At 40.7% G+C, this 25804-nt stretch overlaps 1 protein-coding gene across 1 annotated transcript in view; it reads right to left on the bottom strand.

The window, feature by feature from the left end:
- Positions 1–25804, bottom strand: part of stk32c (serine/threonine kinase 32C) — a 215596-nt gene that overhangs the window by 23245 nt on the left and 166547 nt on the right. Inside the window, exons 5-8 of the mRNA XM_080848338.1 lie at positions 24835–24872; positions 4325–4414; positions 4119–4222; positions 3900–4016 (exon numbers count right to left, since the gene is read on the bottom strand). Coding sequence (XP_080704464.1) covers positions 3900–4016; positions 4119–4222; positions 4325–4414; positions 24835–24872 — 349 coding nt within the window. The remainder of the gene's footprint in view (positions 1–3899; positions 4017–4118; positions 4223–4324; positions 4415–24834; positions 24873–25804) is intronic.

Here is a 25804-nt window from a genome sequence, read left to right as displayed (position 1 = left end):
GTTGCGCTCTGTCAAAATGTTTTAGTACGACTTTGGTAAACTACAAAGCCGCGCCGTTTGCAGCATTACGGCTACCGTATTTTATATAAAACCTCGAACAGTACATTTCTTCTGACCACTGCTGGTCTATTTGCTGGTGACTCGGTGTTGGAAGCGCCTTCTCTACAGCTAGCTTGAAATGACAAGGGGCGCGGGGGACCGTTTACCTGGGTCTCCCAAATGGAACTTGTTAGGTTTGAATTTTCCTCTGCTAAAGTAATAAACTAAGCCTACATGGTCATAGGCAAACTCATTATTCACATTTTTGTCATTGTGAGTACCGTCTTACTTTCACCACTGATGTTATGCTAGGCTTAGACAAGTTATCGCTGGTTTAAACTAGCTAACGTTAGCTATTCGCTAGCTAGCTAGCTAGACAGCTATCGTTATGGTGTTAATTATCTGACTGTGTGTGTTTTTGACAAACGTTCACGTTGTCATTTTAATCCATTAGCTACTAAAATGAGCACATCGATTGTTAAACCATTATTAAACTTAGCATTTTGATTGTTTAACAGCATTGCCTATGTTTGACACTGTCAGATAACTGACCTAGCAGCTACGCTGGGACACTGCCCTGTCAGCATAGTAATTTGCTATGGAGTAATGCTGGTAGCGTTGCTCTCTATCCATTAAATATGGAATGTATTTCACGTGTAAAACCTATTTAGAATGGCTGACCTTACATAAAACGGCAGTGAAAGACAAGCCTGGAGACAAACAGTAGGCTACCTCTGCCTAAAGGAGGGGGAAGTGTGAGAGCATATCAGCTAACGTTATACTTATTAGTAGCGAGGCTAGCTAGCTACTATGTGTTTTTGCTTTATGCGCCTTATAGTTCGGTGCGCTTTATATATGGACAAATATCGAAAATAGACTATTCATTGACAGTGCGCCTTATAATCCAGTGCGCCATATAGTACGTAAAATACGGTAAGACCTCAGCAATAATTCCAGCTGGGCTGTTAATGGCATAGCCTCAGGCAGTGGGTCCACACAATCAACAAGAACATGCGGACAGGACAGGACAGAGCTCTGAACTACAGGGAGAGAGTGGAATGGGACAGGGCTCTGTAACTACAGGGAGAGTGTGGAATGGGATGGTCTGATTCAGGTTTCCACCCACCTGACAAACATGGCATGTGTGAAAACAATTGACCACATCACTGTACAATACAAATAACTTTGCACGACATGTGTCACCTTACACCAGTGTTCAGCAGATGACACATGGTGGTCTCCACTTGTGGATCAATACCCCTCTATCCATGTAAAATCCCTCAGCAATAATCTCTACCTCCACATTGCAGCAGTTTCTATCAGAGTAAAAAGGGCAGGATCATTTCCTTTTAAATAATATGCATGCCAGCATAATGATTTAAAACAGTTCATTCCAGCCATTTCATTGAGATATGCAGTTCTAATTATGAAAGAAAAGTTAATTAACACATGTTAACACTACGTCTAATTTTACACATTCCTTAGAGCCTTGTGATGTACAGTGAAGTACAGTTAATGTACTTAAGTCATTCCATCGCGATGGCCATATCAGAGTATGAAAAGTGAACACACAGATACTGGCTTGACATACTATATGTATATACTATACTATCTGAGAATAGCTTCATCTAGTGTGTGAGTAGGCAAAAAGTGCCCAGCATTGTTTATAGAGTTCCTCCAACTAATTTCATTAGCTCCATTCCAATCATTTCTGACACAATCGGCTCAGTTCCGTTTTTTGGGTTTGGGCCGAATCAGTCTACATTTAAGCATCCCCCTTCCATCTTTTGGGCTCTTAGTTGAGGTTTGGAGGATGATATTGGTCCAGACCTGTAAGCTACACAGCAAAAATACTATATGGCTTGCAATTGGAACGTTTAAGATGAAACCTCTATCTGGTGCCATCTTGGATCTGTATATAAGCCAGAGGTCAGACGTTCTCAACCCCTGATCTGGTAAAACCCAGTGTCAGGTTTCACAGAAGAGGATCCAAGAGCATGACACAAAAGGCAGAGGTACCCGGAAAATTAAGTTTTACATATAAAAGGTACACAGGAACAAAACAGAATCCGTAACATGGGCAGGGAACAAAAACCCCAAAAGACATGTATGAGCAATAAGGCCAATAGGGAATCAAAAAAACAGGTAAGATCCTGACACAGTGAAAGAAAAACCGACAGAGAAGCAAGAAAATCACAGAGTACAAATACACAGACCATCAGTGTTGGGACTACTGTAATTCCACTACTTTTAGCGGTAACGAGCATGTAACTAAGTATTTGTTTAAATCGAGTAACGCAGTCACAGTTACTGCAATCTAAATGAGTTCGTTACCCGCGTTACTATCTTTTGTGGAAAATTAACACTTGCAGACAAGAAGACAAGATAGACCTACTTTAGCTTCTTCTGATCTGACGTCGCAGGACCAGTGCACATGAAAGACACTCTGCTACCCAGATCCACGACCGCTTACACACACAAACACAAACACACACACATTGCACCTGCATACAATCACGCACGCATGCACACACACACACACACAAAGACACGCACAAGGCTGTACATACGCAACTGTCTCCCATTTTCCAGGACTGCTAACACACACACACACACATTGCACTTGCATACAATCACGCACGCACTCACACACGGATATACAACCGCAATTATTTCTCCCATTCTCCACGGCCGCTAACACACATTCATTGCACTTGTATACAATCGCGCATACATATGGAATGAAGGCTAGGACACCGATCGTGGTTTCCAACATTTATTGTTTAACCAGAAAACGCGTGGAATCTATTACCAACTGTAAAAGGTGTTCGTGTCCTCAGTCATCTTGGCTGTCGGGCAACGGCGAAAGAAGCGCCACCGGGACCAGTGGGAACTTATAAACAGTTCCTACCTTGATCAGGGTGGGGATTGCCAGCGATTAGGATGTATTAGAAAGATATTATTCTAATTATATATTTAGCATATTGTGAATACTGTGTGGGTGTTTCAGGGTATTTTGTGAACTGAACCACTAATTGATTATTTTTTATCCCCCTACTTTTTATATGGTGTTAATACTGTAAGCCAATCACTAATGTAGTAAAAAAAAAAAAAAAAACACTGTTAAATGACTGAGACAGTTATTTTGTGTTAAGTTAAGTGTTAAAAGGGACTTTTGTACTACTGCTTGATTTGAAGGCATGTTGCCCTGTTGTTTAAAATAATTAGGTACAAAATATATATGTTTATTGGGTTTGACTGTTCAGTACTGTTCATATTCATTATATTAAACGCAGATATAAAAGTAACTTAAAAGTTACTTTCCCTAGTAACTAATTACTTTTGATATACAGTAACTGGGAAGTAATTCAATTACCTTTAAAAGAAGTAACTAGTAACTGTAACTAAGTACTAATTTTCAGTAACTTGCCCAACACTGCAGACCATACACACACAAGAAATGCAATGGGGAATAGGGACGCACACAAGAAATGAAGGGGAACCAACAATGAGAAGAAGTAACACAGATTAGGGGTGGAGACAAGAAAACATGGAACAAGCACATGTCATAAAATGAACAGAAAGACAAGGCAGAAAAAAACAACAAATGGCTAGCAGGACGGCCAAAGCACTAAGTTCTGGCTGAAGCCCTGAAACCCAGGCTTTGATAAATGAATCAATGTTATTTGCTGCATCTGTGAGTGGCCATAATGTTTTACATCCGTGTTCATTTTGGATATAGGTTTTTGAGTATAATTATAATCCTAGTGGGCTTTTTGTGTGTTTTGAAATCACTGTGCCTATCATTTTCCATTTCTTAAAGTAGGTTTTTCACTCCAGTTCTATGTTTCTCTGCTTACCTTCCTCAGCAGTGACACCAAGTCCTTCGGCCAGGTTGGGCAGTACTGCACGCTAACTGTACTGAAAAGCTGCATTAGAGATTCCACGGAATCAGTGGCATGGATTTCATAAGGCCTCTGTAATGAATACAGTGAGACAATTAGTGATTAATAGAGAGCACAGCAGAAAGTGTCGTGAGAGGATAAAGGTGAGTGCAAATTTCTCCCTATTAGTCTTACCCATCCTCTGAGGATCTCAAAGGCCGTCACTCCAAGAGACCACCAGTCTACTTCAAATGCATAGCCAGTCCCTCCGCTCACAAAAGAGTGGAAGATCTCAGGGGCTAAGTGATTACATGGGAAAATGCACACTTAGAGCATAAACATGAAGTCACAAAAATAACACTATTGTTAGTTACTACTGTGTGATGAAGATAAGGACTTACCCATATAGGGCTTGGTTCCAGCTAAGGCTGTAGCCCTTTCTTCATCTTTGATTATAGTAGCAATGTTGAAATCTGTTAAATGAGCATGCCCTGAGAAAGACAGAGGGCAAAGAGCATGTGATGCAAGGACTGAAAGACTGCAAATGTACATGCTTTATTATTATTTGTTTGACTATTTCTTCCCCTCAAAAAGGTTTAGCAGTAAACCATGCAGTGACCATTTAACCTTCTGATATAATTTGGCTTGGGCCTATCATCACTTTATTACTACAAAGGCGATGCAGTCCTCAATGTCTTTACATTTTAACAGATAATTTTAAGGACATTTAAACTTCACCCAAGCAACAAACTCTTTTGTCTTATGGCAACGAATGCCTAAAATTTCTCATTAGCCAGGAACGCACTGCAAATCGAGTCTAAGCAAGTTTAGCGCGAGCAGCTAACCAAAAGCTTGCTAGTGTAACAGGTTTAGAAACTAGACGTAACGCAAAGCGTTACAAAATATGACCGCCGAACTGTAGGTTACAAAAAACATGTGGCCCTCCTAAGCCCTACAGTTCTCGGGGTATTAGAAGAAAACTGTGTCAGGCCACCTACAGGCCAGTTGGTGTACAGTCATATAAAACAATAATTATTGTATGGCCCCCCATGGACGGAATTGCACGAAACTTGGCATGCATTCAGAGGGTCTCATAATGATCCACCACTTTCAATTTCGTGCACTTTCGACAATATACGCATAAGTTATAGTAAGTGACTAGAGTTGTGAAAAGTGCATAGTTTGAGGGTCTGCCACGCCCACACCCTTTAAACTTTGTAAAAGATTCTCATAACTTTGAATTCCCCATTGCTGAAGAGTAACCTGACCACGTTTGAAGGCTTTACCATTAAATCTGTAGGAGGAGTTCAATCACATGCAAGGTGTGGATACAAAGTTAAGTTTCCAACCACCAACAGGTGGCACTATAGTTGATATCAGTCAGGCATATGTACGCGTTCGGGCCGGATCCAGCGTCCACCCTAAGACATTTTCTCTGGATCAAACAATGTACACGAGACTTTGTGTTTTGTGGCAAGCACTGGCAAGTTGGCAAAGTTTGAGGGTCTGCCACACCCACACCTTCCGACTAATGAGAAAATCTTCTATAACTTTTAGTCGCCCATGGCTGAAGAGTAACCTGACCACATTTCAAGGCGTTACCATTAAATCTGTCGGAAGAGTTCGATCAGATGCGAGGAGTGCAAACGCCGTCAAAACGCATCTTCCACTCAAAATGGCCAACTTCCTGTAGCCCTGCCACCATGGTGTCAAGAGACTTTTTGGTGCGTGTACCTCATTCATGGACAAAAACTCTACCGAAGATGGACAGGCTTGATGTCCCTGGCAAATTTGGTATTTTTTCGAGCACTTTGACATAAATGTGATTGAAACACCTCATTTTTGCTTTTTATTTTTTAATTAGGTGGCGCTATACATGTAATGACTGGTTATGGTATGGGTTGACATGGCCCCTTAACACAAACATACAACAACAATTTGGCCCTCCTAGGCCCTACGGTTCTCGGGATATTCGAAGAAAACTGTGTCGCGCCACCTACAGACCAGTTGGTGTATAACAATATAAATCAATTTATTGCATGCCCCCCCGTGAACGGAATTCCACGAAACTTAACGTGCAATCAGAAGGTGTCATAATGATCCCACACCTCCGATTTCGTGCAGTTCTGACCTTGTCAACTTACAATTAACATTTTTTACAACACTCCATTTTTGCTTTTTCATTTGTAACTAGGTGGCGCTATACATGAAATAAGTGGTAGTGGAATGGTTGACGTGGCCTCTTAAGACCAACATAAAAAAAAAAAACTAAAATCAATTGTTCCACGCTAATCTAATGGGGCTACATGCCCACCACATTTCGTGCACCCCGGTGTTTCAGTGTCCCGGGAATCGTTGAAAATGTGAAAAGATGTGTTCAATCTTTCATTTTGTATTTTGTGTATATAAGTTTTATTTCACCAAAATCTTATTATAGCTAGGATTGTATTATTATTTGTTGGGTAAGTGCGCCCTCAACTGGCTGGTTTGGTGGCTATAGGCTGCAGCTTCGTGCCTTGCTCAGTCTATGTTTTGCCTGGCAACAAAAGTTGTCCTTTTCTTTTGTCTGTCTATTTTTTGCCTGGCAACAAAAGTTTGCATTCTACACACTGGGAGAGAAAGTAAAATGTCTTCAGAGAACTTCAGCGTCCTGTAGTTATTGCACCTGAACACAGCGCAGTAGTCAGCGAAGCAAACCAAGCAAGAAATTGCAAAAATGACCTGCAACGGTACGGACGGAGCAACCGAGTCTTCCGATCAACACTGCACTGTATCTTCATCATCAACATTGGATCTGCAAGCACAACTCCTTTTCTCTACACTAGCTAACTCTGAACCGGAAGCAAACCAAGCAAGAAATTGCAAAAATGACCTGCATCGGTACGGACGGAGCAACCAAGTCTTCCAATCAACACTGCACTGTATCTTCATCATCAACATTGGATCTGATTTCCCTAAGGACTGGCGACTTCCAATGTAACGAGGCATTTAGCCATCTTAGCATACTCATTACCAGGCTAAGCATATGACTGTTTTACCTTTGCAATTTGTACATTGTATTTGTTGGCCATCTGTTTATGGTTATTTGGTAGTTGGTTTCGCCACACCATCCAAGGGTTATTGTAAGTATTGCTTCCTAAAGACATAAGGTCTTGCATGCATTACTAACCATTTCCCTCTTCTAACTTGGCACTGTTATCACACGGATTACACATTCATTGGCTTTCACATAACCACACATGGGAAGGGAACACTTAAACTTTGTGCTTCACATAGGCTCGTCTTTTGCTCATATGCAGAACTATGGTGACTAAACAAAGGAAGACACACACACATTCTTTCTGACCCATCCAAGCTCACACACACACACTCCATTAATTTATTAGTTAATTACATTTAGTTAAGACTACATAGTGAGTGCTCTATTTTGGATAATTGTTTTAATACATTTTTTGATGCTGGTCTATTTAATCTTACACAAGGACAAATGCTGCCAACCTCTTCTTTTCAGAACTCTAAAGACTTCCATCCTTGCTATCGATCAGGTATCTTTGGTTGTAGTTATTAATTGAATTATTAATCGGAGCTCCAAATTGATAGTATAATAGACTGACATATTACGTTAAAACTGATTTGTGGTTGAGCTTTCTTTTGACCACTGTAGTGGACACTACACTTTGTGTAGTGCCCCCTATGTGTTCAACTTAATTAATCTGCTGTTGTGTTGAATGGTTGATTCAATCAGCTGAGTTATATTGGTGCTGTTGTCAGTGTTGTCTTGGTGACCCTCCTGAAGACGATGTTACTATTTATGCACAATTCACTCATATTTATCCAGCGCATGCTAACAATTACAGAAGCATTTCTGCAAGAAAATGCTAAGTGTGATTGCTTGACAGCAGCCGGGTCAGTAACCCTTGCCCATCAAATAAAATACATGAACATACAACACACAGCTTTATAATTCATGAAATCGTATAACATACAACACACAGTAGCTTTAGAATTCATGAAATAGTATTCCTAATGAGTTGACAGTCTTCATTTGATGTGTGCAATAAGGTACTTAACGTTAAAGTGTTAAAATACAAAACAGAAATGTCAAATATACTTAAAATACTTTGAAATCCTCAAAGTCAATGTCACTGAGTCTGCTAGTAAAATAAGTGCAAATTAAGGTACAGACAAATAGTGTCAGTGTCGAAAAATCTTATCTTATTCATCCAATAATAGCCCAACCTGAGCAACTGAAGAAAACCATGTCTTTGAGAATGAGTCTGATAGTTTACACTGTGTGCACAATCAGTGGCGGTTTTAGGCACGGGCGAACCGGGCAGCCGCCCGGGGCGGCACTTTTTCATGACACCTGGAGGGCGGCACGAGCACTTAAAAAAATGAAATAAAAATCATCTGAGCCGCGAAGCGGTTTTCTATTGTCTATCTATCATATAACTGTGTGGGGAATTGGCGAATTAGCGCCCCCTGCGGCTGCAGGCGCCACTGCTCCCTAAGAAGGTGCCTAAGCCTTGCTTGCACAGATCCAGTGTGAGGGGGCGCGGGGGACAGTTTAACTCTGGGTGTCCCAAATGGAACATTTTTGTCATTGTGAGTACCGTCATACTTTCACCACTGATGTTATGCTAGGCTTAGGCAAGTTATCTCTGGTTAAATCTAGCTAACGTAAGCTATTCGCTAGCTAGCTTGACAGTCATCGTTATGGTGTTAATTGTCTGACTGCGTGTGTTTTCGGCAAACGTTCAAGTTGTCATTTGAATCCATTAGCTACTAAAATGAGCACATCGATTGTTAAACCATTATTAAACTTAGCATTTTGATTGTTTAACAGAATTGTCGATGTTTGACACTGTCAGATAACTTACCTAGCAGCTACGCTAGGACATTGCCCTGTCAGGTATACATCTCAGTGCCTCTCTCCAGATGAGTTTTAAATGAACTGAAGGAAAATTAATATAATCTTTCACTGCGGTGCCTGAACAATGCTGGTATGGGATGTGATCTGTAAATTCTCGCCTCCAATTTAAGCTCGTCATCCATCATATCTAGTTTTACATTTTGTACATATCCCTCCATCGCAATCAGGTACTTCTGTATCAAAATGTTGCATAGAGCCTCTTGGGATGTCATTTTGTGAACTCTAGTCAGCTCCTCTAGTTTGTTCGAGTTAGCAACAGTAACTAATATAAGGGAGACCGGGCTTAGCGATAGGTCAATTGAGAAATTAAAGTGTGTCTTTCACTTATATACTTGTAATAATAACAAAAAAAATACGATTTTTTTTTTTTTCCCTGTGTGTGTGTGTGTGTGTGTGGGGGGGGGGGGGGGGTGCTCTTTTGCCTCATGGTTTTTAGTTAGGTGAAATATACAAAAATATCAGGCATGGCAAACTACCTAACAGAGTCAAAAAAAGCCCTTGGGGTTGGAAGTGTTAACCTACATGATTCAATGACTAAACAAATGTCAAACTGTTGTTACAGTAATCAATATCACTTTGATCTATATAAGGCAAACTAGATCTAATTGAAAATATTGGAAATTCTACCTCAAATCTTCTCTCGCCTGTCTTTGTCCCCTTTCCAGTGGTTGTAGACCTTGTCAAGATCTATAGGACCCTCTTTTTGCCTTGATTTAATTCTCATCAGTTGGTCCAAATGGAAAACTTCAAGGCGGTTGCACGATTTTGTCTTAATGGCACTCATTAGACTGAGTTGGCGCTGGATGCTTGGAATGTGCCACAAATGTCAAGAAGTTGTACCAGATCTGGAAAATGCTCACTTTTCAGCGACCAGGTTACAATCTCAGAAAATGACATGAGCAGTCCGATTTTCCGATTCATTAATCATGAACTTGAATTCGGTGTACTGTTGACAAATGCGTCCCGGGACCGCATCATCTGCTTCCTCCAGAAGCGCCTCGAACTTCTTTGCCAGATTAGTCACGTCATTCAGCACATGATCAAATTCACAACTGCCCGATCCAACTCAACCCATCCGGCTCAAAGGCAGCCCACTCTTTGAGCTCATTTTCAGGGAAGCGGGCATCCAAGTGCTCACAAACTTTACGGACAAAAAGAATAATGTCTCTTGTGTTTACTGCACTCTCGTTTTCCAAAACTGTGAGCGCTCGTTTGCCCCAGTGAACACGCTCTCCTAAATATTGCGCACATAGTTTTTGTATTTTCGCCCTGGCAATGCAGTGCCCATCCATGACCGTAAGGTTACTGCGCTGTAGGCAGGCACAGCTGAGCGAGTTCCTCAAGCACTTCTGCTGGCACAGTGATGGCAAATTTGTACTTGGTGTCGGTGAGTTTTCTATGACAGTATTTCGCAATGGGGTCAGAGTGAGCTTCTTTGGAGCAGTATTCGGTCAATGCGCTGTAATGCCGCAAAAAAGCGTGCACAGCTTGGACAGCCAACGCACTTCATTCAAAGGCCTAAAAGACAGTGAATCCACTTCCAAAACCTCTGCCATCTCAGTGAATTTGGCTTTCTTCACAGATGATCGGCAAAACATGGAGAATACTGTCCGGAGTAGTGTTTCCACCTCTTTCATCATAGGGACATCTTTCCATGCGTCATCAATTCCAAAGTCCTCCCTATGGGCCACGCAGTGTTGCTCAGTCAGGTGTGGTACCTGACGCTTCAGTAAAGCAGCCACTCCTTTATGTCTGCCTAACATGACAGAAGCACCATCTGAAGTAAACATTACCATTTTGTTCATGTCTAGCGCATGATCTGCGTAGAACTTGGTAATGGCATCAAGGATGTTTTCTGCAGTGCATCCTGAAAGTTGAACTAATCCAGCAAAAACTGTCTTGTAGCTGAAATCAGTTTGCTCCCGAAACTTAATGTAAAGCACAAGCATTTTATGCACTGAGATATCGGTACTTTCATCCACAATTAGTGTATGGACACGAGCACTTCTTATGCTGCTTATCATCTCAGTCTGCACAACTGAGTTGATACATTCCACAAATTCAAAGGCATCATTTTTGCTTCTCCAACTGTCGAGTCAAAATGTGTTTGAATTTTACTTGGGGATTTTAAGAAAATACACTGAAAAAAAAAGAAGAAAAAAAACGGACAAAAAATAGTGGTGGTTTCACTTTAAATCGGCAGCGGGAGGATTCACCAGCTGAAAGCATTGACGCAAAGTTCCAGCCGACGCAACGAAGAGCTACGTCATACATGCGACAGACATGAAGATGACAGGTGTCTAATTGAGCACTAAGGAAGGACGAGATAGTTGTGAAATACAGTAAGAGAAACACCACAGAAAACTATTTGAGTAAACTGTGTGTTGTACATGGGCCTTTCTGCAACTTTGGGCACTTTTGAATTCCCAGACTGAGGAAAATAAACCATTATGAAATTTTATTTCAACCATCACAGCATGTCAAACACACATGTAAGTACACATATTAAGAAAAAGTCACGAAGATTTTAGTTTTGAAAATGTATATTTTTAATGTTTTTCTTAATTTTTTTTTTAGGTATGTCCTTACCGCAACAGAGCTAGAACAGTACATTTATTTATATTCATACTCAGTGAATTTAAAAAATATGTTAAAATGTAACATTTTATGAGTTTCTGTGTACCAGGAGGGGAGTCAGGGCCTGATTTACTAACATGCGAGCGCTGCTTAATCTGCGATCGCAAATTAATGCACAGTGTTTTTTGCACATTTTCCGTGGTATTAATCAAACCACATCTGCGCTGGGCACTGTGTGTTTACTCCGCCCTTGAAAGGGCCTGATTTACTAACAAATTGATTTGCGAACGCAGCTTTGCCAGGCGCACATTAACGCATGGTGTTTCCCCGCATTTTCCGTTATATTTATCAAACCAGATCAGCGCTGGGCAATCATTATTTACCGCATAGGTTAAAAGACGGGAGAAATTGCCTGTAAATAATATGCTATTGGTGGCATTAATGCATAAACTGTCTATTATAACAATATAGATGTGTACATGGCGAGATTAATACGTTCTACAAGGGACATGGGTTCACTACAATATATCCCCACTGAAACAAATTTACCAAGTAGCCAGGCCTCTCCAAAATCACCGTTGCTCAATCATGGATAGATGGCACTATTCCGGAAGATACAACTGTCATGGACAGACCACTACCACGTAAGTAATGGTCATGTTGGCATCACATATGACCTGGACATTCATTGAATATGCATGCTTTCTGTTTCGGTAAACGTGTTCGTGGATTGAAGGTGGGACTGTTTGCATGTGGGTGCAAGCAATGGTTCCAATTACGTTCGGAAAGTTTGCGATTTAAAAAAAAGTCCTGTTTGATGTCTCTAATTTCAGCTATGGCAGTGGGGAAATGTATTGACCAGCGCGCAGTAGCAATGCGTCGAGTACCTGGGTGAATATTTGGCTGAGTGAAGGCTGAGATATACCAACTGCTGATGCTATAACTGTTTGAAATGATCCGATGCCAATATTTGTAATGTTGTCCTGAGTTTAACAACTGATGGAATGGAATGTGATCTCCGGTTGGAGGCTTCGATGTCTCTGATCTGGTTCAGAAGTATTGCGTGGCTGGTTAACCTGTACCGTCAAATGATTTGTGGATCGCTTAACTGAAAAAGTGTTATACGAGTTGAAAAAAATATTTCTGTGCGCTGTCTCTGCCTATATCTTCGCCTTGCTCTTATAACGGGTGCAATATCAACGTTTTCAGACTCAATGGATATGCGCTTCCTGGTTAAGACGTGCTTTTATGAGGCTGAAAATTATCCCGCAAATTGAGACGTGCGCTCGACAGGCAGTTTTAGTAAATACCACGCAATACATCATTAGGCGCACTTACCTTCTCTCCTCCGATTAAATTGCGCTCAATGCCCATGTTCCACCCAGGTTTCCACCCACGTTTCCGTGCCCTCCCCTGTTCACACCCACAGGCGTTAATATGCGCTGCGCCCCCTTAGTAAATACCGTTTTATGTTGACGACCGCTATTTTACGCCTGAAATGGGCGCAATCCTGTTAGTAAATCAGGCCCTCACAACAAATGTCACACAAATGTCAATTGTACACATATTCACAAAAAAGTATATAGACAAATTTCTTTTTTATAATATTGCTCCAATATGTACACTACCTATTCAATAACTTTAAAAATATTTTTATGAATAAAAATAGATAAATAATAATTATTATAAAAGACTAATGCATTGTTGCTGTAAGGACATCTTGTTGCGGTAAAGACATCTTGTAAGTTTTAACAGAGCATGAGTGGAATAATGTTACGCCATAAGATTAGATTAGACAGGTACTTTTCTGCGCCCTCTCTTCTGAACAGATTGGCCAACCATATTTGGTGAAATAGGCCTACCATTAAGATTTTGTCAATAATTCTCAGCCAAGATATAGGCAAGACCTGCTCTGGGGATTCAGGTGGCGTGTTAGTAGCAGTAAACTTCTCTGTGGCCTCAACTGCTTTACGTTGTGCCCTCTTTTTTCTTTTACTTACTTTCAACTGTCTTCTTTTCAGATTCACCTCTTTGTTTATCATCTGTGAGACAATCTTCAGTTGACCACTTTCCCTGCGGCGTGGGGATGTTTTTTTGGCCTAAAATTCCTGATTTCGCGGGAGCTTCCCACTTTTGGGGGGGATAAGCCCCTACATAAAACCTATTATTTTTCCTGTGACCCAGCAAAACTAGGGGGGTCTGGGGGCATGCTCCCCCATAAGATTTTTTGTTTTAAATAACCTTTTAAATAGTGTCCTCTAGTGGGTTTTAGGAAGATAAATTAACAAATTGAGATTAAATTTGTGCCATATTTTAAAACATATTGAAGACATCTGCTGAGATTTTGTTTGGGATTTGTGTGGAGCAAGAGCACCCTGACCCGGGAGAGAAAGCTTAGGAACAGCTACTACACTTTGCCTCCACATATTAATGTGAGGCCTCCTTCTCTGCAATGACTGATCAAAACAAAGCAGAGAAACAGACTGTGCCTGGAGAAGAGCTTGATATCAGCAGTTGCCTCCCTTTGTTTTAGGAAGAGAAATTAACAAATGTAGATTTAAAATATGGCACAAAAATAAACATATTGAAGACTATTATGGTCTAAAGGTGCTCATTATAGTTAATGTCAGATATCCTCTGTTCAATTTTCAAACTCTCCCTCACTATATTACTTTTTTGATCGAGCAATATTCCATGACACCTGATACGATGCCAACGTGACCGTTTCAGAGTACTGAGCCGAGTCTGTTTCTCTGACTGATGTATCAAAGAATGTACCTTGTGCTTGCCCAGCTCTGGTTTTAGGAACTCCTGGGCTATGTTAGCATCCAAGTTCAAGGCTTTAAAATGCGACCGTGACGTCTGCATATTAAGCGACAGGGTTTTCCATTTCGCTCCGCAAATAATTCCTCCCATTCAGGCAAGAACGCCCGGTGTTCATATTCATACATTCGTTTAGCTCTACGCTTTGCTGGATCCATGGCATTCTTTCAGTAGCTACCGCTAGTCTGGCTAGTAACTCTCTGAGACTGGGTGCACACATTAGAATGTTTCACTTTGGAACATTAACGTTACTTGAAGACATCTCTCAAGATCGAGTGATGACAAAATATACATGAATAAATACCCCCATTCAAATCGGACAGCTTTTTGTCTGTATTTCCAAATATATTGCGAGCAAAATATGCATTTTAGATGGTATAGATGGCCGGCAACTACTAACTGCTATCTTATCTTCAAACAGAAAGTAACGTCGTGTGCGCATCGGGGCAGAAGTCCGCCTTGCGCATACAGAGAGCAGAGGACAATTGTAAACGCGCGATCATCTAGTGACAACAATGACATGCCGTTGTGCAAATAAGATAAATAACACAAAGCTATTTATTGTGTTTAATAAAATGACAAGCTATAGAGTATATACCTGTTCTATAGGAAAGGTATCCTTAACTGACTTCCGTTGTGATCTGGCGCTTTATAGAAAATTAAATTGAGCAAAGTTAACTTGACCTTTCAGGGGGGGTGCCGTTGGGGGGGCGGGGCGCCCCCCTTACACAATGGTAGGGGAAACACTAACATATCTCAACAGTGTTTTGTTTTCGGCACAGTCGCAGGCAGACAGCCGAACTTCGTGCTTTCATGCAATCCCAATGAGAGCGACACGAACTTCGTCTGAGAAAAAAAACAAAAAAAAAACTTCATGTGCACGCAGAGACTATGGCGGCCGAAGCGGTGAGCGGTGCGCCATAGTCTCGTCAATGTGTGGGAAACACTGATACTGATCTATCAGTCATCTATTATCAAATAGTTTCATCAAAAATGTAAACATATTTAATCTAAGCATCCTAAAAGTAGAGTTTCTGGCAGAAGTGCTGCAAAGTGATGCGGTAAGGACATTTAAGCTAATATTGCAGAAAAATGACACCTAGCAAGGTCTGCTCTGTTAGCTATTTCTCACCCAAACTGATAAACACTAGTTACATTTTAATATTAATTTATTTAGAAAATGTTATGCAAAATACAGAATTACTAGGCTGCCCGGTAAGGACACACAATAAGTGCTACATAGGGAGTTATGATATTTACCTTGATTTCTCCAAATTTTAGGACACAGATTGTTGGAAATCAAACCATGTGCCCAATGTGGTCTCCTGAAGTCTTCTATTTCCATGGAAACTAGATTTGTTTGGCTTGGGGAAATATGTTGATCTATGGCATTTCTTAAGTATTGCGGTAGGGACTCAAAAGTAAGGGACATGTGTATTTTAATTAAAAAATCTTGACATGTAAAAAAGAACTTTAGTATGATTAAAAGTATATTTTTCTTAATATTTTTTTTTTATTGAATAAGCCCTTTTAAAATGTTTAGTCATGGATTTTTATTGTCCAGGGACACCCCAAAAAGGGGTGTTTTGACATATTAAATGACTTGGACATGTTAGAAAATCTAATTTTTTGGGGAATATTTTTTTTGGCAAAGTGTATCATACCATTGCACATACAATTCAGTAACATTTCAGTAAAAAAAAAAAAAAATGTGGGTTCATTTTCATCCTGGGGACTTGAAAGTGCCTGTAGTTGCAGAATGGCCCACATACGAACATTTACGAAATCTGGAGAGGCAGCCGGTAAGAGAAAGAACTTTTCAATTTTTTCAAATCTTCCCTCCACCGTCTGCTGTTTGTCCTGCATCGTTTTGGGCTAAAAATAGCTTGTTACGGCAGCGACCGTCTGCTACTGTTGCGTTTTAAAAATGGACATGCAAATGACTGTTGTTTATAAGATTACATTATACTGAGCATTGTGTTGTTGTATTTCGAGTTGATAACATTTAAGCTGCTAAACTTTTAAAGTATATTTTTCTAAAATAATTTCTTCGAACTAATCTGTGAATTCGTTGAATTCAGCATTTGTACATGTCAGTGGCGGCTGCTGGTCTTTTAAAGAGGGGAAGCTCATTTTTGGCCTACATCAAAAAAGTTGTCAATGTATTTATACCTAAATTCTGCATGTTCAACCCTGACCCTGCCCAGACAGCTTAACCTTGCACATGCACTCACGTGTTCATTGGTCTTTTCATGCCTTTTATATGCCCTGTCAAAGTTAGACAGATCCCCTAAACCAAATTTTGACCAGACAACACATCCCTGAGATGGTTTCATCAAGATGCATGGCCAACAGTACATTTTCTTTGTCACAGCACTTCCAGTGAGCCAGCTAACTTTGTCATACCAGGAGCGCTGAAAAGACCTGTTACTTTTCTCTACTTTTTGCACCAAATCAATCTTGGTGTTGATCTGCCCTGCTGTTTAACTCTAAGGGCCCTATCTTGCCGATCAGAAACGCAAGTAGGACGGCGCCAAGCGCAAGTAGCTGTGTGGGCGGCTCTATGGCGCAGTTGCTATTTTAACGGCGGAAAAAACACACTTGCGTCCAGCGCAAGTGTCAAAAGGGTTGGTCCAAAGGAGGTTACTCAGCCATAGGTGTGGTTTGGGCGTAATATGCAATAAACCAATCGGAGCGTCATTTCACATTCCCTTTAAGAGCGAGAAGCGCATAGTCCATAGCGGCTTGTTATTTTGATGGCGGAATTACCTGGTGGAAGACCGGAGAAATTCACAGCCGAGGAGACCGACGTGAGATTTACACCAATTTTTTGGCAAGCCATATATAATTACAAGGAAAATAAAGTATTTACCACTTGAGGAAATCATTGTGAAATCCATATCCAAGATATTTTAAAAATAAGCATACATGTAGCCTACACATTGACCCAAATGATTCAGGTTAATTGAAGCTGCGTGACATTTGATTTATTGTATGGCTTTGTAAAAAGCCGGGAGATAGATATATATGGGGATGCGAGAAACCCTCCAAAAGTAAGCAAAGTCAAGCAAGCATGTCAAGATATTGCCGTGATTGTTTCTGCAACGGGGCACCCGAAAACGCTATAATGACGTACGGAGACGTGGGACATCCAAGCTGGAAGGTAACACACGTTCTCGTGCCTTCACGGGAGGTGGATCTGCCTCGACCCAGGATCTGACGGCAGCAGAGGACATCGCCACGTCTACCCTCACGCCTGAGAGCGTGCAGGGATTTGGGGGCATGGAAATCGGCACCCAAGGCAGTGCACCAGCTGACCAAACCCAAGGTACATAAATAAAGTCCACATACACAGAGATGAGTTTACAAGATTTATAATAATACTGGCATTAAATAAATGCAACAAAGCCATACAATAAATCAAATGTCACGCAGCTTCAATTAACCTGAATCATTTGGGTCAATTGTGTACGCTAGATGTATGCCTAGTTTTTAAATGTCTTGGATACGGATATCACAATGATTTCCTCATGTGGTAAATACTTTATTTTCCTTGTAATTATATATGGCTTGCCAAACAATTGGTGTAAATCTCTCGTGAAGACGACAGAAGTAAAGTGTAGCCTACAGGTCCTATACTGTGCGGGCAAGCACATGCGCCCTTAAAATAGCGTTCTGAATACGCGTTACAGACTTTAGACATTGCGCCTCACATTAGACCAGCTTTTTTTTGGTCAATGGCGCACGGCGCACGGCGTTGTATTTGAAACTGCAAAATACCACTTGCGCCAGAGAAACGCCTTCTCTGATCCGCCCCCGCCCATGTCGACGCAAGTTCATTTCGAAGCGCGCCTCTGGAGGGAAAATCGCGCTGTGCGCCGGGTGCAAGATAGGAATGATACATGCGTCGGTGACAATGTCAATTGCGCTGGGTGCAAGATAGGGCCCTAAGTATCTCCTCGACTATCAAATGGCTTTGCCGAAATCAGGTCGACGAAATAAGCTTTGTCTGCCATCGTGTGCACCTTTCTAGCTGGCTTGTTCACTCCGACCTAGCCAACAGTATGAATGAACGCACTAACGAAACGATATTAAACTCGAATAAGGAAATGTGGAAAGTATGTTAAACTGAAACAAGGAAATACGAATGTGTTTTATTTACAGTGTAAGAAATGAATAATGGAAGCAATTTCGCCAAGCAAATATCAAGAAATGGGTTGCAGTTTTTCGTAAGACTTCACTTGCAAAATCCGCGATGGTACTGAGCTCCCAGTGTTGCCAACTTTTCTGTGAGAAAAGTAGCTGTTAATTCTCCGAAAAGTCTCCAGAAGTCGCTAGATGACGCATTAGAATAATTTGCATAATATGCAAATAATCTGCGCATGCGCACAATATGCCATTCTGAGGCTGAGCACGGTTACACTAATATTTTTCCCGCGAATACAAAGCTCTAATATTTTGCTGTTATTTAGTCAGACTGGCCGTGCAGGTGCTGTGTGAGTGGAGAGGAGACCATGACAGCCCTCGCTGTTCTCAGCTCTCGTGAGAACAGTTGTTACGTGAACTGCAGAACAGGATATGCAAGATGCTTTTACAGTACTTTGTCAACACAATAATCCACCAAATGACTTTAAAAAAAGTCTCTAGATTTGTCGCTAGTCGCTTTTTGCTAATAAAGTCGCCAAGGGGGTCTGAAAAGTCGCCAGATATAGAGACAAAGTCGCTAAGTTGGCAACACTGTGAGCTCCTAGATGTTCAAGTGACTGTGTATATCTCAAAATAGCTGTCAATCAAAAAGTGATTCAGCCTTTCGACTGATCCTCCAATCATCACGCGGAAGCCCAGCGTCCAGGCTAGCCCAGGCCAGCCCACTGTCCCATCAACCCCCAGAGACGCTAAGCGTCCGGGACAAATCTGGGCATTTATCCAATGACCGTCAAGTTTCGAGGCAATGAAAAAAACTGTTCCATGCAGTCTCATTCAAGTGAATGGACGCTCGGCTTCTACGGTCAAATGCATTGACATTACGGGAATGTATGAGAAGTTAACAAAATCGAGTCAGTCTTGGATAAGATTCTGATCAAACTCGTCTTCGACATGAACGTATTCTAACGCATTTGTAGTCAATGAAATGTTAACACAACAGTACATATTACACAATTACATTTTCGACATTTTAGGGAAAGCTGAGCTTCCCTTGCAGTCTTAGAGAAATCGCCTCTGGTACATGTTGGTTTTGTGTACTGTTGTGTGAAATGCTGGATGCTAATGTGTGTTCCATGTCTGTTTGTGTTTAAAGGTTTTTTACCTAATGCTTAATGGCTAATGGCAAATGATTAATGGCAGATAAACAACTGCTGAACTGAAAATAAAAAGAAAAGAGAGTGGAAACGTAGCTACTGCCTGTGACTCAATCATTTCAGTCATTCAGCATTGAGTGGAATCCAGTACCCACGCCTCCAAGTAAATGTCTCAGTCCTGTTTTCAAGTTGGGGAAATGTACAACTAACAAAAACTCGGACAACTTGACACCAACTATGACGTAGGTCGACGTATTTTGCCATATGATCGTGTATATTCTGAACTGATAACATGGACATGTTGGTGTTCATTGCTAGCATCACGTTGTCTATCAATATTTATCAATCAATAACCGATACTTACGATACCTTTCAATACTAAAATAACAAAACACCAACGATGCCCATTATCAGAATCAGAATCATGTTTATTGGCCAAGTACATTTTCATATACAAGGAATTTGTTGTGGTGTTTAGTTGTTCTCAATGTACTTTAACTGAAAATGTGCAATATACCACAACAGTTTAGGATCAAATAAATAAATATAATGTAATATAAATATAATACATTGTCAAGTGTTCATTAAGGTGACGGCAAGGGGGAAAAAACTGTTCCTGTGTCTGGTGGTTTTGGTGTGCAGGGATCTGTAGCGCCTGCCAGAGGGGAGGAGCTGAAACACATTATGTCCAGGGTGTGAGGGGTCTGCAATAATATTCCCTGCCCGTTTCCTGGCTCTGGTAGTGTACAGGTCCTGCACTGCAAAAATGCTTTTCTAACCTAGTGTTATTACTCTTATATTGAGATGAAAAAATCTAGTTGGTCTTGTTTCTAGCTAAATTGTATTTACCTAGTGCTCTTTGGTAAGGTTATTTTTGCCTATTTCAAGCAAATATTACTTATTTTAAGAAATCTTAACAAGCAAATTTGGCTGCCAGTGCGTTAAGCAAATTTGGCTTAAAACAAGCAAATTTGGCTGCCAGTGCGTTAAGCAAATTTGGCTTGTGAAGATTTCTTAAAATAAGTAATATTTGCTTGAAATAGGCAAAAATAACCTTACCAAAGAGCACTAGGTAAGTACAATTTAGCTAGAAACAAGACCAACTAGATTTTTTCATCTCAATATAAGAGTAATAACACTAGGTTAGAAAAGCATTTTTGCAGTGTGGATGGTGGGCAGGTCGGCACCAATGATCATTTCTGCTGATCTGACTGTCCGTTGTAGTCTGTTCCTGTCCAGTTTAGTGGCCGATCCAAACCAGACAGTGATAGATGAGCAGAGAACAGACTCAATGACTGCAGTGTAAAACTGGATCAGCAGCTCCTGAGGCAGGTTGTACTTCCTGAGCTGGCGCAGGAAGAACATCCGCTGCTGGGCCTTTTTGGTGACTGATCTAATGTTTGGCTCCCACTTCAGGTTCTGGGAGATTGTAGAACCCAGAAACCTGAAGGATTATGAAGTACCGTAAGTACCGTGAGTGCCGATGCCAGCTGTTAGAATCGGTGCTGCACTTTTTTTTGAACTGACGGGGGCAGTATACGCTTCAGTGTTCCAATCAAAGTTTTGATATGTTTTTCACATGCAGATGCCATTTACTATTGTAAACGATGGAACTATTTCGTATCCTACATTCGTATTTGTTTAAAGAACTCAAGGACAGTTCTTATTCATATTATCAACATCCAAAGAATGCAGTTTTCTATTGTTTTTAATCTGTCATATTGAAATACACGTTACATGTTTAAAATGGTGGGCACGTGTGTTACAATGGCTTTATGTTATGTATGTAGTTTAGGTTAGCTATGCTGTAGTTTTAACGTTAGCCTATAGCCTACCTTGGTTAGAAGGAGATAGAGAGAGAAAGAGAGCATGTATCATGCAAGTATCATGACTAAACTTGGGAAATTCACAGAATGTCCTAGTTTGATATAGTTACAAATGAATATGCAATTGGTTTGAAAAAACACGATTACCCAATTTATAAATTATTTACGATGCCATAGACCAGGGATTCCCAAAGTGTGGTGCGCAAGCTGCCTCTAGGGGGTGCGCGAGAGTAAAGATGTAGAGGTGGTCTACTGGTGTAATAATTGAAGTGGGATTTTGCACAAAACAAAGAAATGAATTATAAAAATTCCCGTTGTAAGATTTGATTAAAAACGTACAATTCAATAAATAAATGCATTTCAGCTTCTGCCGCCAAATTGTCTTTAACATACACACTAGTGTTATGTCTCCATGACAAACAGCTAGCCAAGCTTGTGCACCTAACATAAGCTAACAGCTAATTTCATTCATTCAGTAACAGTAACATAAAGGCAATTATGCTTAACTGGCTTAAATTGGGGAAACGGTCAAAAGGGACATCTGAACCTATCAGTGATAAAAGAGGAGACGGACAGAGAGAGAGTCAGGAATCGGAGGCGAAAGAAACGGAGAGGTGCGTTGGGGAGAGACCAGAAGAAGAAATCGAGCGGGAGTCAGAGAAAAATGAGACGGAGAAGACCGAAAAGGAGGAGGGGATAGCAAAGACCAATCGGGAACAAATATTAGACAAGGTGAAAAAAGAGGAAACGAGAGGGAGCACCAGACTGGGAAAAAAAGAGGAAATATGAAAATTATCTGGGACTGGGCTTCACTTGGATTGGCAATGCAGATTACCCAAAGCCACAGTGCGTGGTGTGCAGTGAGGTTCTGGCAAATAGCTGTCTGTAGCCCTCTTACTTACGTCGGCACTTGAACACAAAGCATGCCAGTGAAAGTCAAAAGCCCCTTACATTTTTTTTTATCAAAATTGGAGGACTTGAAAAACAGCCAAATTAAGATGCAGTCTCATTCATTTGTTTGGTCAACAAAAAACGCACTACGGGCTTCATATCTGGCAAGCTACAGAATTGCACGAATGGGGCTACCTCACACAATAATTGAAGATGTGTGCTTGCCAGTTGCCAAAGAGATGGTGCAATGTATGATTGGAGAGAGAGAAGCTAAAAAGTTGGACATGATCCCGGTGCCAAACAACACTGTGTCGAGCCGCATTGATACTTTGTCCGAAGACATCCTGAATTCATTAGTCTGTCGAGTTAAGAGTAGTGAGTTTTACGCTCTTCAAGTAGACGAGTCTACAGATGTGGCCAATCTGGCCAATCTTCTGGTGTACGTCCGTTACCTTTTCTAAGGCACGGTGCAAATAGATTTTTAGTTTTGTCGGCCATTTGCTACCCAAACAACAGGCCAAGAAATATTTAATTTAATTGACAATTTTATGAGCACAAATGGAATTGAGTTGACACGCTGCGTGGTAATCTGCACCGACGGGGCAAAATCCATGACGGGGAAGCACACCGGGCTTATAGCTCAAATAAGAAAAGTCTGTCCAACCATTCTGTGTTTGCATTGTAGTGTTCACAGAGAGGCCCTTGCAGCCAAAAACATGCCGGCTGATATGCTTGCAGTCCTAAATGATTCCCTGTTGTTTTTTGGTGGCACAAACATATAAAGGGCTACGCTCTTGCGGTTAGTTTTAGCACCCAAAGTATCAAATAATGATGCAAATGTGCTAATATGGTGAAGTAAATGTCAATATCATAAAGATGGTCTTATCCAGAATATTTCCAGTTTTGATGCCCTAACGTTGCTTTGGGCTCCTTTAAGCTTGAGCTTTGTGCAATGTGTTTAAAAGTTTTAACTTAGGCTATGTGTAATGTTCCTAACCTATATATTATTATTTGTCCTTAATGTTCTTGAGATTCGTTTCTGGCATGTAATTATACAGTCAGGCTTACTCTGATAACAGTCATTAAGAGTCGTTAACAGTCGTTAAGGGTCTTGGCTCTAGGCTCTGTAAAGCGCCTTGAGGCAATTGTATTGTTATGGCGCTATACAAATAAAATTGAATTGAATTGAATTAAGCAACTTGGGCCATGGTTGCCACTAGTGGAGATCGAACCTGTAACCTGTGACAGGTAGTTTTTTAAATCAGTGAAGCAGTGACGGGGTGCCTCGGGGGGGGGGGGGGGCTTGTTTTCAATCCAGGTCAATTCAATTAACATATGAAAACCTCAGCCATCTGGGCAAGGGGAGGGGGGGGCCTTTCACACTATTTGGGCTTCCACGGCAATACACAGGGTCGGAGACTGTCGTAATTTCATGCAGTGTAACTGGTCATTGGGAGCCAGAATTTTTGCTGTTTGCTTGGGGGTTCAAATACTTATTTTCTGCACCAAATGCAAATAAAGTCATAAATGTTATAAAATGGATTTTTGTGTTGATATTCTGTTTCTCACTGTTAAAATACACCTACCATTATAATTCTAGATCACACATTTCTTTGCAAGTGGCCAAACTTCCTAAATCGGCAGGGGTTCATATACTTTTTTCCCCCACTGTATACCTGTCCACTTTCACTTGTTCCCTGCCAGATTGTCTTGTGTGTTTTTGCCAAGCTCTCAGCGTTTGTTTCATTGCTATTACCTGATTACACTGTTTTTGACCCTGTTTGCCTGTACATTGGATTTCGTATACCCTGCCTGCCCCTCGTCGGATTTGTCTGCTTGATTGATTGATCTCCTGGATCTGACCCTGCTTGCCTGTCCATTGGATTCTGAATACCCTACCTGCTCCATGTCGGATTGTTTGTATACCTGACGGATTTCCTGGTTTTGACCCTGTTTGAACTAATACGAAGTAAACTATACTTCCGCTACCCACTGTGTCTGTTGTCGTGCTGAAAACGTTACAATCTCATCCCACAGTTTTGTTTTTGGCAATAAAAAGACATAGATAAGAGCAATTGATTTGTATCCTATATATGTAATGATACGTATTTGTAATGATGTACTAGAGACCTGTAATGTGCCATAAGCAGTGGCAAAAAAATTGTTGGTCAAGTAGTGGGATAGCTATGTTTATCAAATTTGTGATAGTTTCGTAGTAGTAATGTTAAATAGGCATCTTGACTTGTATTCTGCTACAATGGTTTCTCAATCCCAGGGAATATAAACAATCTCCACACAAAATAAAAGGGGTATAAATGGCCACAAATAACTTGCATGATGTAAACGGTTGAATATAATATTCTCTCCTTTCAAAAAGGATAGCCATGTTAAAGGAACATACAATTACACAATCTGTCACACCTTTAAGTTCTTGCCCCTAATAATAACTAAAATAATATTAAAAGTGTATTTTCAGTCAATAACAACATAACAGATCTGGGTCCTGATAGTATACTAGAGTGTAACAGGAAAACTTTCAGTGTAGATTTGTACAGACTTACCTTGTTCATCCAGTAGGATATTATCAGGTTTGATATCCCTGAAAGGAAGAGAGATGCAGTGTCAGGATGTGGAATACAATTTCCCTCCTCAAATGTTTCCCTCATGATACAGAATTCACCTGTTCCCTTCAGATTTTCCTTTCTGATATTATTGTGATATTGCCCCAACATCTTTGAGGAGGATCTATACTTCCAAAAAGGTACTCTTGCACATTTTGTCCACTTGAGACACCAGACTCCCAATTTTGGACAAGCTGAGATGGTAACTTTGGGTATCAATATTATAGAAATGTGAATGTAGAGTGTAAATGTAGAGTGACAGTGGATATGCCAACATGGTTTCTGGCGTGTCTTAGCAGACACAAAATTATTAGATCAACCTTTTTAATGTTACTCTTTCCAAGGCCCACCACTAAAGTTGAAAATACCAGCTTGAATGAAAAAGGAATCTGATCTACTCATGGTTCCTCAGAATGTTGCAGAAGGTTCCATTGTATGGAATAGGCCATCCCAACAATTGACAGTCCGATACGTCTTTATAATGACAGTAGGAAAAAAAAAATGAATGACTGCTGTTATTGGCAATGTGTTTTGTGATTACGATTAGCATTTCATATACAAGTAGTTCGTTCACAACTGAAATTTGAGCTCAGCATTAACACATTGCCACACAACACCTGACAAATGCGTTTTGGAAAGTAACCAGGCAGGGTAATTTATAGTCCACCAGTCAGTATTAGGAAATGAATCTCTTCAGAACGAAACAAGACACCTCCACCTGTTAGTCCTGTTGGAGATACTAACAGCGGCAAGCATCTCCATTTCTTCAACTGAAGACTGATGTGTTTGTATGTTTATGTTTCAACTAAAGAATGATGTGTGTGCATTTTTATGTTTCAACTAAAGACTGATGTGTGTGTATGTTTTTGTTTCAACTAAAGACCTTTGTGTGTGTATGATTATTTTGTAA

This window comes from Sprattus sprattus (genome assembly GCF_963457725.1).
Source record: "Sprattus sprattus genome assembly, chromosome: 12".
NCBI lineage: Eukaryota > Metazoa > Chordata > Actinopteri > Clupeiformes > Clupeidae > Sprattus > Sprattus sprattus.
Note: the sequence above shows the minus strand (reverse complement) of the source record. Positions and strands in the feature narration are given on the sequence as shown.